The sequence below is a fragment of the Hoplias malabaricus genome, chromosome 2 (assembly GCF_029633855.1).
Source record: "Hoplias malabaricus isolate fHopMal1 chromosome 2, fHopMal1.hap1, whole genome shotgun sequence".
NCBI lineage: Eukaryota > Metazoa > Chordata > Actinopteri > Characiformes > Erythrinidae > Hoplias > Hoplias malabaricus.
Window position 1 is genome coordinate 19051238 of NC_089801.1, and position 16629 is coordinate 19067866.

At 45.9% G+C, this 16629-nt stretch overlaps 1 protein-coding gene across 2 annotated transcripts; it reads left to right on the forward strand.

Annotated features, from left to right (window-relative positions):
* Positions 1 to 4297: 4297 nt before the first annotated feature.
* On the forward strand, positions 4298 to 14644 carry LOC136685950 (gamma-crystallin M2-like). Of its 2 annotated transcripts, none has more exons than XM_066659468.1 (3): positions 4298 to 4327; positions 13500 to 13742; positions 14360 to 14644. In XM_066659468.1, the coding sequence occupies exons 1-3, from the start codon at positions 4298 to 4300 to the stop codon at positions 14642 to 14644; spliced, it is 558 nt and encodes a 185-aa protein (XP_066515565.1). The 2 variants fall into 2 exon arrangements, with proteins under 2 accessions (XP_066515565.1, XP_066515572.1); XM_066659475.1 differs by lacking the exon at positions 4298 to 4327 and adding an exon at positions 12589 to 12600.
* Positions 14645 to 16629: the final 1985 nt, after the last annotated feature.

The window sequence follows — 16629 nt, forward strand, 5'->3', positions numbered from 1 at the left end:
AACCCACGCAGACACAGGGAGAACCCACCACACTCCTCACAGACAGTCACCTGGAGGAAACCCACGCGGACACAGGGAGAACACGCCACACTCCTCACAGACAGTCACCCGGAGGAAACCCACGCGGACACAGGGAGAACACACCACACTCCTCACAGACAGTCACCCGGAGGAAACCCACGCGGACACAGGGAGAACACGCCACACTCCTCACAGACAGTCACCCGGAGGAAACCCACGCAGACACAGGGAGAAAACACCACACTCCTCACAGACAGTCACCCGGAGGAAACCCACGCGGACACAGGGAGAACACGCCACACTCCTCACAGACAGTCACCCGGAGGAAACCCACACAGACACAAGGAGTACACACCACACTCCTCACAGACAGTCACCCAGAGGAAACCCACACAGACACGGGGAGAACACACCACACTCCTCACAGACAGTCACCCGGAGCAGGAATCGAACCCACAACCTCCAGGCCCCTGGAGCTGTGTGACTGCGACACTTTTGTAGCAATTGTAGCATTAATTGTGTAGCCCCCAAACTCCTCCACCATCTTCAAGGTTAACACACTTAATAGAACCAGAAAATGTCTTTACGTTCTCTTTTATGTATTTTTTTATACATTTGTTTTTTATAAAGTTTTTTCATATAAAAACCATGTAGCAAAAAAACAAACAAAACATTTGGTTTGTGGGGGCGGTAATGGATTATAGCATTTCCATTCACTTTAATATACGAGTTAGGAGCTCGGTCACAGAACAAATTAAACTCATATGTCAAGGTGTTACTGTATTCTCAAATAAAAGAAGCTGTGAGTATGTGTGTGTGTGTGATGCTAGATTATATTTTTAGATTGTCTTTTCTTCCAAGCGGACAAAAAAAGAAAGCCGCAACTTGGACGTTGTGTTCTTTACCCAGCTTTAGCACAGCAGCGTAGTCAATAACAAAAGCCTCCAGCTTAGAACTGATTCTGAAACTAATGCCATGTTATATTTGTAGTTACAAAAAGGTCTTTTCATTAAATCCCATTTGAATGTGTTAAAAGGAGGATACATCACTAACCCACACTGTTTCTCAGGGAACATGTGTCAAACCCAGTAGTGATTCGCCTTTGTTTAAATCCTGCTGAATATCTGTGCATGTCTACCACCAAAAATATCAGCAGGCAGCAGGGATCTGTACCTGGCTGCTGTGCTACAGCACGTGACATTCCTGTCATGTCAACAAGAAGCACATGGTAATCTGGAGGACAGATAAGAGACGGCGAGGAGGGCTGTGGCGATGTGAAAGTCAATATCTGTCACAGCTGAGCATCAGCGAGTCGGACTTGGGTTTTGAACCCCCACAGCAGCGCTGTCAATACCCCTCAGGCACGGCAGCATCTCAGAGAAACAAGGCCGTGATGTGAACTCCAGGACCATAGCTGCCTTGCTACCTTGCTGATGGGGGGCCGAGGTGTCCATAGTGTTCTTTCACCTGTTCGGTGGGAGATTGGCAGATACATGTTGATGTGAGGAATATATACATTTGTTGCCGTGTCAGGTAACGATCTTCCCATCACTACACTACACTACTCTACTCGACTCTGCTCCTCCACCAGGTAAATCAGGTCCTGGTTCTGGAAGCGGGTTCTTGTTTAGTGGCTGTTCTCTCGTGGTTCAGAGTGAGTCGAGTAGGGAGTAAACCGTGGCGTGTAAACCTTGCAGAGCGCTGATTGTCCAGAGAGAATCATCGCTCTACGCCACGCAACGCAGACGACCAGCACCAACTCTCCATCTGTAAAATCTCCAGCTGCAGCAGAGATCATGTTTGTTTTTATCTGACTCACGACGGCAGCTCGTAAAATTACGCCGTTGTCTTTTGAAGAGGTTTAAACGCTCCTTGGATCAGTGGCTGACGAAAGAATCCAGTGAGAGCTGGAAGCTGCAACAAGAAAGGAACAAACTCTACCGATCTGTCTGAACTGATGACGGAGCTGCACCCGCTGTTACCGTTAGAGAAGGGGGTTTGAGATGCCACCAGCTACATTTCGGGGGGGGGTGTATGTGGCCATGGAAGTGGACCCAAGAGCAAGTAGAGCTGAGTAAAAGTTGTGTAGTGTATGTACCATACTGTGGAAAAGAGCCACACGACACAGTTTAACACCAAATGATTTCGTAAGAAATGTTGGAGTTGATTCCTTTTCTGCTACAGGATCAGTCTCCACTTGTCTGGAAGGGCTGTTGGAACATTGTGGTGTTTGTTTAGTGAGCTCTGAATCCCAAAGTTATAGAATGGAGCTAGACCCGAAGCCAGGAGAAGACAAACTACCTAGAAGAACTCTTGGTTGAAAATGTTTTTCCCAACTTTTTGCCTGCGTTCCTTGCAGGAAAAGTGTTTCCAGACCATTTCATATTTCACCCCATGAGAAATCCAGCGGGAACACAACACATTGCTAATTCAGCACCGACAGAGCTGGCTGGAAATCAGATGGAGGAACTTTTCTCAGAGCCCTGACAGAACTGCACCGCCAGATCTCACTGTACGTACCATTTGTCTGACAAAAAGACCAGGACCGGGTCTTTTTATGGCTTTCCTCTGAGGCGACCATCTTTCAGCCTCGGTTTTGTGCGCCTCCTCTCATGGTTCAGACAGAAAATCTCCAGGCCAAAGCCGTCGAATTTCCATGCATCGGTTCGGGTTGAAAAATGAGGCCGAGCGGAAGGCCGCTGCGGCGCGGCGTAAACAGAGCGGGGCAATTCCTCAGCGTAATGAATCATGAAACATGGTCAATACTCATGAAATTATCAACACGACCATGAGGATCAGGAATATGCACACGAGCCCTCACCTGCTCTCGGCCCGAGGCGGTTTCTGGATTCAAACATGAAATACAGGAGGAAGCCCACTGGGGAGACCCTGCTCATTCGAGCGTGATGGAGTTCTTGAGTTTGCTTCACTTCAGCAGGGCATCGTTCATTAGCACCGTGCAGCTAAAAGCACTGACAAGACGTCTGCTAATGCTGTTTTTAGCCATGCTAATGCAGGCTTGTCCGTGTTTACAGATAACAGCGTGTCATTCAGGCTCGGTAACTACATATTTCAAGTCTATTTCCGCTTAGAGGCTTGACATGGCTTCAGGCCTGTGATTAGATGCTAAACTGCTGGCTATGAGAGACCATTGTTTTTTTTAAGAGACATTAGCATTGTGGCGCTGGTGCCAAATTGAAGAGACAACTTTTCCAAATGTCATCCACAGTTACTCATCTATGCTATGTGATTGGCTAAGAGTTGGTCTAGGAGTGTCAATATGGCATGATAATGGCACTCTGACATTTTAGTATTACTCTGCCACATACACACAACTTCGCAATGACAGCAGGGGGCGCCACATTTTTTCCACCAATGTGGAACTGGCTTTGCTCCCATTCCAACACCGAAGTTTTTTACTTTTCGCATTCAGAGCAACAAATGTGTTCTGAGAAAGGTTTGTTCCTAGATGAAACCAAAGAATTATAGATTCTTCAGCAGGTGTCCTCAAGCTCAGCTAAACCTCAGGAAAAATAAAAAAATAAATAAAATTATAGAAGCTAAAGAGTATAGCGCAGAGGAGCTGGACCAGGTCATTTGACAGTGGACCCATTATCTGCTTTTGGATCTGAAGTTAGAAAATGACATTTGCAAAGAAATAAAAGCAGGAAACAGTGGACAAACCATGACTCTCTCTCTGGCAGTGTCCTGGTTTCAACAGGCAGCTGCTCTGAAGGGACACAGCCTTGGTTCCCCATCAAAAATGGTGCAAATGCAGGTGTCGGTCATTTCTCTGTTCTTATGTTATCTAATAAATAAAGGACTTTAACATGGGTGCACTGATGCTCCGCCACCGTACACCAGTGCTACTCTCACATTATAGCGCTAACTCTTTAGTATTCATTTTTCTTAAATATTAAGCTGTTCAATTGCCTCCAGCACTGGGTTTTAAAGCTCGGGTTAGGGTTAAACACCTCTCTTGCAACACTTGGTACTGGCCACGGTGACCTTGTACTTTTATTAACTGTTAGCACAAGGCTAAACTTCTACTTTCAGCTCTAGTGCTAAGCTAAAAGAAGCCTAGTTCAGGCTCTAAACTGAGTGTGGCACCTCCTCACTGTTCTGTAACTACAGTGAAGCAGGTAATGGATGGCTTTGGGCTGAGAGCACAAGGCTGAGAGAAGGATGGAGAGGGAGGGTTGGGGGGGGGGAGGGAGAGAGAGATGGATAATGTGGCCATGGTGCTGACAGTGGGTGAGTAAAGAGAGGGGTAAGGATGACGAGTCGAGCTCCACAAAGCTGCAGAGCAGGCAGGAGGCTGTTCAGTGGAGAGTGCAGCTTTGCTGCATCAGCTCTATGCCGAGAACGCTGCTCTGATTTAGGCCTGTGTTAATACAATATTTCCATTTATTTCCACTGGCGCTTGGGCACGCCTCACTGAGTCCCAAGGACACGGACAAGCTGCGTCTCAATGCTGCGTTTTCATACAGAGCCACTGCTAGTTAAATTTCCCTCCACTTTTTAACAGAAGCTCCACCCACATCTAAAACAAGCAATCAGTCAGCAAATCACCTGAATGCTAAACACCATTCGAAAAGTCTCAGTTTTGGTTTATTACTGAGAAACGTTCAGGTCCTGAGCTGCAAAACAAAATCGCTTCGTCCCTCAGGCCTCATTAGCTTTAGCAAACGTTAAATAAGTGCTCCAGACATCACCAAGGGATATGTACAGCTCTATATCAAATAATGCCTTTACCTTTACTGTTAATTCATGGAGAAATCATTTGCTGTCTCGTATCATACAGCACTACAGCTTGGTCTCAACAATTAGCAAAACAAACAATTAGCAAGCTAACAAACTAATTACAGTCTTCTGTAGTGTTTACAAAAGTACTGCACTCATCTCTCAGTAATTTAATTAGAAACAGGTGCTAAATAGATTTGATTTTATAGCAGAATTAGAAGAATTAGCAAGGCTATTAACAAGTTAGCCCTCACTCATGAGGTACATAAGGACTACATTATCACAAACCCAAATTTATGAAAAGGTATTTGCCTTCTCCCAAAACTTCAAACATAAGCCCCTATATTATGTGCTAGCAAAACAATTAGCAAGCTAGCCAGGGGGCGGACCCAAAGGTGTAAGAGCTTTAGAAGCAGAGGGTATTGGGTACAAGTAGTAAGTTAACAGAGTGTATATGTAGAGAAACGCAGTAAGATTCACATTAAAGAGAGAGAAAAAGGTGGGATTGTGGGACTTAAAAAGAAAGAAAGCAATAAAAAGATACTAGGAATTTCTTCCTATTTTTTGCTTTTTTTTAAGCTTCGCTTGGAACTTTCTGTTTCAGCTTTTCTTTCTTTCTTTCTTTTGTCCAGAACTGTTTTATTTTGTTGCCTGTCTTCTCTCAACTCTCAATCCAAGCCCGGTTTGATTTTCCTTTCTTTCTTTCTTTCTTTCTTTCTTTCTTTATTTATTTATTTATTTATTTATTTATTTATTTAACATCTCTTTTCAAAGCTCCCAGTCACCCCTCTACAAAGGTGTGATCCTGAGTAACGTTAGCCACGTCTTAAGTACAGCCCTCAGCAGGTGAGCCTACTCAGCACTGATGAACCTGAAGGCTTCTGGGGAATTGAGTTTTTCAGGCTACTGGTTCTCCTGAGCACAGTCTAGGCCCCCTGCTGGCTGCTGGTGGTATGGACCCATTCCTCACAATCACTGATGTTTACTGGGAAATAAATTGTTTAATTTTAGTTCAATGAGGAAAAAAACTGCTGATCTGAGACCAGAATTAATATATTTTGTGGAGTTAACAATAATTAGCAAGAAGTTATGTATCACGAGTGTGTTTTCAAGTCATAGACACTCTTCACAAAACTGAAATGATGATGAGACATTGGTCGATCTCGAGACGCACCAAACTACAGCTCTATATCAGCAACTAATATGGAATTAGCAAGCTAGGGAGCCTTCTGAGTCTGTGCCATTTTTTATAAAGTATAACTCACATTCGTCCCTGAATTAATCAGTTTATGCTCCATAGAGCGGCTCCCCAACATGGCTGTGTTTAAAGTAGATTTTAGTATTGAATCAGAATAAAGTGTCAGAATAAAGGTTTTCTAAAATGAAGAAGCACTAGAACCCTGTGACAGAGCTGTGACAAAGACACTACCTGCTGCCCCTAAATATTGTATTTACTTCTTATAATATTCATATACGTGAATTAATTACATATATTTTTGATATATTTTGATTTTTTTATCTCTGTGTTTTTTGATGTATTTCCTCATATTTTAATATGTTTTATATTTGTGTATTATGTATATTTACATATAAAAAGTCATAGAGGAATTTGAAGAGCTGTTTTCCAGCTGTTGGAAACCTCCGAAGTCTTGTTCTTGGCTGTTAAAGGTAATTTTAGAACGGAAAGCTTCAGCATCCCATTCATTAAAGCCAACAGACTTCAAACCTGCTTAATATTATCATTCCTCCCGTTCCCTCCCTCTTTTTATGTGTTACTCCATGAGGGAGGACGGGAGGAACTGAGGGGTTCATGAAATCTCAGTGGGAAAGACACGACCTTAAAAACTGCGTTCATGGGTTCATCTGGAGGGTTTTACAGAGGAGGGAACCACAGCCACAGATGTTTGTGAATTGTGAAAAGAGCTGTTGATTTATTTCTTATTCTGTACTTTTAAAAGCTGCCTTCATGATGGGATCCGACTACACAATATTTCTGTATTTCACGACGTTCACTGTGTCAGATCAGTGCTATAAACTCGTGCTGTGTGTTGGTCGGGAGATCGGCAACTCTACACTTTGACACGGGCCGTTCTTCGTTCACATCCATGCCTGAGTTCAGAGGTTGTCCGGGAAGCACTGTGTGTGATGGTGGTTGTTTTGAGTTCCGTAAAGAAAAAGAAGAAAAAGTGATAGTGGACCGGTTCCTGGGTGTTACGGAGAGGAAGACTGGTTCCTGGGTGTTACGGTGAGGACGACCTGTTCCTGGGTGTTACGGTGAGAGAGGACGACTCGTTCCTGGGTATTACGGAGAGGACGACCGGTTCCTGGGTGTTACGGTGAGGATGACCTGTTCCTGGGTGTTACAGTGTGAGACGACGACCCGTTCCTGGGTATTACGGAGAGGACGACCGGTTCCTGGGTGTTACGGTGAGGACAACCTGTTCCTGGGTGTTACGGTGAGAGAGGACGACCCGTTCCTGGGTATTACGGAGAGGACAACCGGTTCCTGGGTGTTATGGAGAGGACGACCTGTTCCTGGGTGTTACGGAGAGGACGACCTGTTCCTGGGTGTTACGGTGAGAGAAGACGACCCGTTCCTGGGTATTACGGAGAGGACGACCGGTTCCTGGGTGTTACGGTGAGGACGACCTGTTCCTGGGTGTTACGGTGAGAGAGGACGACCCGTTCCTGGGTATTACGGAGAGGACGACCGGTTCCTGGGTGTTACGGTGAGGACGACCTGTTCCTGGGTGTTACGGTGAGAGAGGACGACCCGTTCCTGGGTATTACGGAGAGGACGACCGGTTCCTGGGTGTTACGGTGAGGACGACCGGTTCCTGGGTGTTACGGAGAGGACGACCGGTTCCTGGGTGTTACGGAGAGGACGGCCGGTTCCTGGGTGTTACGGAGAGGACGGCCGGTTCCTAGGTGTTACGGAGAGGACGGCCGGTTCCTGGGTGTTACGGAGAGGACGACCGGTTCCTGGGTGTTATGGAGAGGACGACCTGTTCCTGGGTGTTACGGAGAGGACGACCTGTTCCTGGGTGTTACGGAGAGGACGACCTGTTCCTGGGTGTTACGGAGAGGACGACCGGTTCCTAGGTGTTACGGAGAGGACGGCCGGTTCCTGGGTGTTACGGAGAGGACGACCGGTTCCTGGGTGTTACGGAGAGGATGGCCGGTTCCTGTGTGTTACTGAGAGGACGACCGGTTCCTGGGTGTTATGGAGAGGACGACCTGTTCCTGGGTGTTACGGAGAGGATGACCGGTTCCTGGGTGTTACGGAGAGGACGATCGGTTCCTGGGTGTTACTGAGAGGACGACCGGTTCCTGGGTGTTACTGAGAGGACGACCGGTTCCTGGGTGTTACGGAGAGGATGACCGGATCCTGGGTGTTATGGTGAGGATGACCAGTTCCAGGGTGTTGCTGAGAGGACGGCCAATTCCTGGGTGTTACGGCGAGGGCGACCGGTTCCTGGGTGTTATGGCGAGGACGACCGGTTCCTGGGTGTTACGGAGAGGATGACCAGTTCCTGGGTGTTACAGAGAGGACGATCAGTTCCTGGGGGTTACGGAGAGGACAATCGGTTCCTGGGTGTTACGGAGAGGATGGCCGGTTCCTGGGTGTTACGAAGAGGATGGCCGGTTCCTGGGTGTTACAGTGAGGACAACCAGTTCCTGGGTGTTACTGAGAGGACGATCGGTTCCTGGGTGTTACGGAGAGGATGGCCGGTTCCTGGGTGTTACGGAGAGGACAACCAGTTCCTGGGTGTTACTGAGAGGACTATCGGTTCCTGGGTGTTACGGAGAGGATGGCCGGTTCCTGGGTGTTACGGAGAGGATGGCCGGTTCCTGGGTGTTACAGTGAGGACGACCAGTTCCTAGGTGTTACGGAGATGACAACCGGATCCTGGGTGTTATGGAGAGGATGGTGTGGACTGTCTCCTGCAAAGAGAACCTGAGGTAATGTATTACACGTCCAGAGCTTTATCTCAGTTTGGTAGTTCCACTAACAGCTGCCTCAGAGCCTCCCTCTTTCTCTTCTCTGTGTTTACAGATGTGATCCAGACAGATGTCTCCATCATCAGGAACATGTCATAGGAAACGTCAGACGGGGCCAAAAGTTCCAAACTCCTCGAACACGGTCGACTTTTCCTTGGGGAGTCGTGGGGCGTCCCGAATGCACATAGCTGTTCTTTCATTATGACGCACCACACGACTGTTACTTGCCCCTGGCACTCGTATTCGGTTCCGACACTGAATATTTGTGTAGTCTGATCTCAGCATTAACCCTTCCTCTACCAACCACAGCCAGATCAAAGTCTGTCTCTGAAAATCTACAGCATTATTCAGCAGAAACCCACACTCCACCCCCGACATCCACCGCAACGTCCAGACTTTTCAGAGGTCAATAAAATAATGAGAAAATAAAATGAGCCCGAGTTTATAACCACATTTCATTTCAAATTTGCAGATAATAAAAGACTTTCTCTGACAGAACCGAGGCCTTATCTGAAACACCACGTAATTTGTTTTTGTCCACCACACACACACACACACAAACACACACATACACACACACACACATACACAGAGAGAGGCCTCTAAGAGGCAGTACAGGAACATTCAGGGCATTTTTAAAGGTGTGTTAAGCTAGCAGGAGAATGTTCTCTCACTTTTTTTATCTTTTTCAGTCCACACACACATGCACTCACACACACACACACACACACACAAACACCTCTATACTGAATTCATACAAACTCCCTCAGACTTTAGAAAGGAAATAAATTTGAAAATGTGTTGATACCATTCAGTGAAAAGAACATGAAGCAAAAGCATGAATTCATAAAATAACCTTAGCTTTAACCCTCATCCTGTCCACAACCAAAGCCATCACCACCTCCACCTTCATCACCTCCACCACCTCTAACACTGACATCTACCTCCACCACCACAGTCACCTCCACTTCCACCACGACCACAGCCCACCACCACAAGCATTCCCACCACCACCACCACCACCACCACAGCCATCTATACCTCCATCACCACAGCCATCTCTACCTCCACCACCACCACAATCATCTCCACCTCCACCTCCACCACGACCACAGCCCACCACCACAGGCATTACCACAACCACCACCACAGCCATCTATACCTCCACCACCACCACCACAGCCATCTCCGCCTCCTCCACCACCACAGACATTTCCACCTCCACCACGACCACAGCCATCTCCGCCTCCACCACCACAGCCATCTCCGTCTCCACCACAACAGCCATCTCCACCTCCACCACCACAGGCATTCCCACAACCACCACCACCACTACCACAGCCATCTCCGCCTCCACCACCACCACATACATTTCCACAACCACCACCACCACAGCCATCTCTGACTCCACCACCACAGCCATCTCCACCTCCACCACCACCACCACAGGCATTCCCACCACCACCACAGCTATCTTCATCTCCACCACCACCACCACAGCCATCTCCACCTCCACCTCCACCACCACCACCACAGCCATCTCCACCTCCACCTCCACCACCACCACCACAGCCATCTCCACCTCCACCACCACCACAGACATATCCACAACCACCACCACCACCACCACAGACATATCCACAACCACCACCACCACAGCCATCTCCGCCTCCACCACCACAGCCATCTCCGTCTCCACCACCACAGGCATTCCCACAACCACCACCACCACCACCACCACTGCTATATCCACCACCACCACCACCACAGCCATCTCCACATCCACCACCACCACCACAGCCATCTCCACCTCCACCACAGCCATCATCACCTCCACCTTCATCACCTCCACCCCCTCTGACACTAACATCCACCTCCACCACCACAACTATCTCCACCTCCACCACCACCACAGCCACCTTCACCTCCATCACCACCAGCACAGCCATCTCCACCTCCACCACCACCACAGCCATCTCCACCTCCACCACAGCCATCTCCACCTCAGCCATCACCACCTCCACCTCCATCACCTCCACCACCTCTGAAACTGACATCCGCCTCCACCACCACAGTCATCTCCACCTCCATCACCACCACCACCACATCCATCCCCACCTCCACTTCCATCTCCACCTCCAACACTCACCACCACCATCACCATTACCACAGCATTTACCATATAATAAATAAATAAATAAATAAATAAATAAAACCATAAAACCTTTCAGAAAGCAATATAATTTTCTTCACTGTAACTTGTGTGAATGGGACAAAAACCTTGTTTTTTTAATTTACCAGATTCCACTGTTCTTTGTACGTTTGGTTCTCAGGTTTTCTGTTCGTGTGTGGAATGGACCAACTGAAATGCTCCAAAATTAATTGGATTAAATTATTTTTACATGGACCTCTATTGAAAGTTAAGGCTTTTTATCCCTCTCTTGTAAAGTTACTATGTTGGAGATAAGGTTTTTTTTTTTTTTTTAGTCGGACAGTGACTATATATATATATATATATATATATATATATATAAGCATTTCACTGCTAGTGGTACTGTCTATGACTATGTATGTGACAAATACAATTTTATTTCATTTCAATGTACTTATTTTAAAAGTGAGTTAAAGGATACAGAATAATACACAGAATAATAAAATGCCACACTGTTTCATACCAACAGAAACAATGAACCACTGCTATGACACTGCTTGCCATTTTTTAAAGGTTTAAACTCAATTATCTCCTTCCACACTATGTAGTGTACATTATAGGTAAAAAAAAACAACGAGTTACTCTATTAAAATCATACATTATATGTTGGAAAATAAGACCATTTATATTCTATTTAAGTGTAATATCCCACTAACATTTAGTTCACTGTCTGACTGTAGAAGTTTCAGTTTTATAATATGTGAAGTGCACTATGTAGGGAGTAGTCCACTATTTTGGACAGAGACAACATTTTTCAGACAGATATTCTTCCCTTTCTGTTTCCCATTGGATTGTGGGACAATCGTGTTCATAATCACTGTACTCAAACAATCCACTGGTGCAGTGTTGATTTTTTAGTGTACTCAACTGTCACACTTTACACACTCAAACACAAGTTAGAGTCCGTATGAAGTGTGCGATTGGGACACAGTCTCATTCTTCAAGGTTGATGTTTACCATTTTAAATTAAATCAAATCTTCCTAAATACAAAGCCATGGTGAAGATCAAGGCCTTTACAAACTGGACTTTGACGTGTGTGGATAAGCTCGAAGACAGGTGTCAGTATTTGTTTGTGTCATAGATTGAACGCTGTAGGTAACATCTGATATGATGTAGGAGATCAGCATCATTGTCAAAACAAAATTTGCAAGCTTTGAGAGAGAGAGAGAGAGAGAGAGAGAGAGAGAGGAAAACGCAAAAGAGGCATTCTAAGAGGACAAGCAAAGGTCATCCGCATTAACATAACAAAGAAGCAGAACAAAGAACGGGCCCGGCTGCTGTCCCTGACCGGCGCTATGACCCGTCTATGGCCTGCAAAGGCCGACAGAATACATTTTTCAAAAAAAGGCTCAGTGTGGCATTGTCTTGCCCATGGGGTCCATTGGAAAGTCTCTGGACAGTGATTCACCTGGCAATGTTGGGAAAGCACTTGGGCCTCGCTGTGGGCCTCTGTGCTATGTTGCTGGGTCAGGAGTTTTGACAATGGGGCTGTGTGAACCCTCTGGGCTTGGGGGAGGTATAAATGCAAGGGTTAAACCCCAGCAGAGTGTGTCAGTCACCAGTTTGGAAACAGCTTCGTTGGAAAAGCAAACCAACACAAGCCGCCAAAATGATGGGCAAGGTAAGCTCCGCTCGAGCGTTTCTGCGGATCGGGGAATCAGGGTTTTCATGCAGCTACATTTTCCAGGACGTTTGGTTCCATTTTGTTCCATTTTCCTTATTGGGAAAATCACAATGTACTTTGTTCTATAAATGACCTTCCAAAAGTGAAAAGATTGTGTTCCCAGAAGAGATCGTTTTTCATTTTGGCAAATGAGAATCTTCTGAAATGCATCCCAACTGAGAAAATTCCCCTCATGTTGCAAATGGGAATCTTCCCAAATCTACCCCAGCTGAGAATCATCTCTCATGTAGCCAATGGGCATGTTCCCAACTGGGAATGTTCACCAGTGGCAAAAGAGAATCTTCTCAAACAGACTCCAACTGGGACTGTTTTCCTAATATGATTAATAGAATAGCCCCAAATGGGAATGCTATTCTGTGTGGAAAATGGACCCCAGCTGAGAATGTCGTCCCAGTCCCAATTTAGAATATTCCTACATATTGCTACAGTTGTGAATGTCCTCCAATGTGATAATTGTGAATTTTCCAAATTAGCTCCCAGTTGGGAATGTTTTCTAAAACTGACATATGTGAATATTCCCAAATGGGAAGTGGCAAATGTGAAGACTCCAAAACGGCCCACAGTTGGGAATGCTCTCCTGATGTGGAACTATGGATATCCCACCCTCTAATTAGGAATGTTTTCCAGTTTTGTAAACCTGTGTATTCTCCAAGTTGGGAATGTTCTCCTAGTGCAGAAGTGTGAATATTCCATGCTCTACTGTTCTCCAAATGTGTCAAATGTACATTTTTCAAATTCGTGATGGAAAAGTTATCCTAATGTAAAAGTGTGGATATTGGGAATGTTGCCATGCTCTAGTTATGTTCATTGAATATCTGTTGTCTGCTCTTTCCCAGATCATCTTCTACGAGGACAGGAACTTCACCGGCCGTTCCTGGGAGTGCAGCAGCGACTGCTCCGACATGTCCTCCTACATTAACCGCTGTCACTCCTGCAGAGTGGAGAGCGGATGCTGGATGGTGTACGATCGTCCCAACTTCATGGGCAATGGCTACTTCATCAGGAAGGGAGAGTACAGCGACTACATGAGCATGTGGGGAATGAATGGATGGATCAGGTCCTGCCGCATGATCCCCAGGGTAAGACCGCTTAGCTCCTCGAGTGTGAGCCATGGAATTATATACTGTTTCTCTGGAGTTACAGTGGAACATCCTTGACAGGTGAATTTCAGGCGTTTGTTTGACAAAGATCATTTGAGACCTTCTCAGCTCCAGCTGCATGAACAAAATACGTGGGAAGATCCATGCTTTTTCAGACCAGATCTACACTGTAAAAATGATAAGGCCTGTGCAAAATTATGATCATTTATCATCAGCTGTGGTTGCCAGAATTTAGCTCTAAAATATACAGCCACAAGGTATACAATGTTGCAGCATGCTTTTTTTGGCAACTGTACATTTTATATTGAATAAATATTTTATTTATAACATAATGCTTAAAAAAATATAGACATAAACAAAACACATAATATTTACATTTAAAATAGGGAAGAAAAACGGGTTTGCTGTTATTTCACAGGTACAGAAACTATATTCCAACTTTTTAGCGTTTACTCTCTTTTACCGTCATGGTTTTACAGTGTTCCACTGTATAGGTTACAGACATTTTTACAGTGTACCTCCCTCAGTTTGTGAAGCCAGCAGAAGGACTCTATGGACATTCAAACCCGTTTCTCTCTGTCTGTCCCCCACTACAGTACAGCGGACCCTACAGGATGAGGGTGTACGAGAGGGAGAACTACATGGGTCAGATGATGGAGATGAGCGATGACTGCGACTCCTTCATGGACCGTTACCACTGGTCTCACGGCTGCATGTCCTGCCACGTGATGGACGGACACTGGCTGATGTATGACCAGCCCAACTACAAGGGCAGGATGTGGTACTTCGGACCCGGACACTACAGGAGCTTCAGGCACATGTGGGGAATGAGCAACATGAGGTTCATGAGCATGAGGCGCATCATGGACTCCTGGTACTAACCCGACAACGTCCACTTCGCTAACGAACGTTAACAGATTTTAAATAAAATTTTAGAAAACTGTGAACCTTTCTTGTCTTGTTTGGGCATTCATTCATTCATTCATTCATTCACCTTCTGTAAGCACCTCACACTGATCTGAGGTCACAATGGGTCCAGAACCTATTTGAAATCAGTGGGCACAATACAGGAACACACTCATTCAGTCATTCACATTTTAACACCTGTGTACACTTTCACACATTCACTCAGTCACTCATACACTTTGAACTTTGGACATTTTCAACACACACATTCACACCTGTGTACAGTTTCACACATTCACCACATCACTCACACTCACACCCGTGTACAATTTCACACCCTCACCACATCATTCACTCTCACACCTTTGTAAAGTTTCAAACATTCACCACATCGCTCACACTCACACATGTGTACAGTTTCACACATTCACCACATCACTCACACCTGTGTACAGTTTCACACATTCACCACATCACTCACTCTCCCACCTGTGTACAGTTTCACACATTCACCACATCACTCACACTCACACCTGTATACAGTTTCACACACTCACCACATCACTCACTCTTACACCTGTGTACAGTTTCACACATTCACCACATCACTCTCTCTCACACCTGTGTACAGTTTCACACACTCACCACATCGCTCACTCTCACACATGTGTACAGTTTCACACATTCACCACATAACTCACACTCACACCTGTGTACAGTTTCACACATTCACCACATCACTCACACCTGTGTACAGTTTCACACATTCACCACATCACTCACTCTCACACCTGTGTACAGTTTCAGACATTCACCACATCACTCACTCTCACACCTGTGTACAGTTTCACACCCTCACCACATCACTCACACTCACACCTGTGTACAGTTTCACACACTCACCACATCACTCACTCTCACACCTGTGTACATTTTCACACATTCACCACATCACTCACTCTCCCACCTGTGTACAGTTTCAGACATTCACCACATCACTCACAGTCACACCTGTGTACAGTTTCACACACTCACCGCATCACTCACTCTCACACCTATGTACAGTTTCACACACTCACCACATCGCTCACACTCACACATGTGTACAGTTTCACACATTCACCACATCACTCACACCTGTGTACAGTTTCACACATTCACCACATCACTCACTCTCCCACCTGTGTACAGTTTCACACATTCACCACATCACACACACCTGTGTACAGTTTCACACATTCACCACATCACTCACTCTCCCACCTGTGTACAGTTTCACACATTCACCACATCACTCACACTCACACCTGTATACAGTTTCACACACTCACCACATCACTCACTCTCACACCTGTGTACAGTTTCACACATTCACCACATCATTCACACTCACACCTGTGTACAGTTTCACACATTCACCACATCACTCACACTCACACCTGTGTACAGTTTCACACATTCACCACATCACTCACTCTCCCACCTGTGTACAGTTTCAGACATTCACCACATCACTCACTCTCACACCTGTGTACAGTTTCACACACTCACCACATCACTCACTCTCACACCTGTGTACATTTTCACACATTCACCACATCACTCACTCTCCCACCTGTGTACATTTTCAGACATTCACCACATCACTCACACTCACACCTGTGTACAGTTTCACACACTCACCGCATCACTCACTCTCACACCTGTGTACATTTTCACACATTCACCACATCACTCACTCTCCCACCTGTGTACATTTTCAGACATTCACCACATCACTCACACTCACACCTGTGTACAGTTTCACACACTCACCGCATCACTCACTCTCACACCTATGTATAGTTTCACACACTCACCACATCGCTCACACTCACACATGTGTACAGTTTCACACATTCACCACATCACTCACACCTGTGTACAGTTTCACACATTCACCACATCACTCACTCTCCCA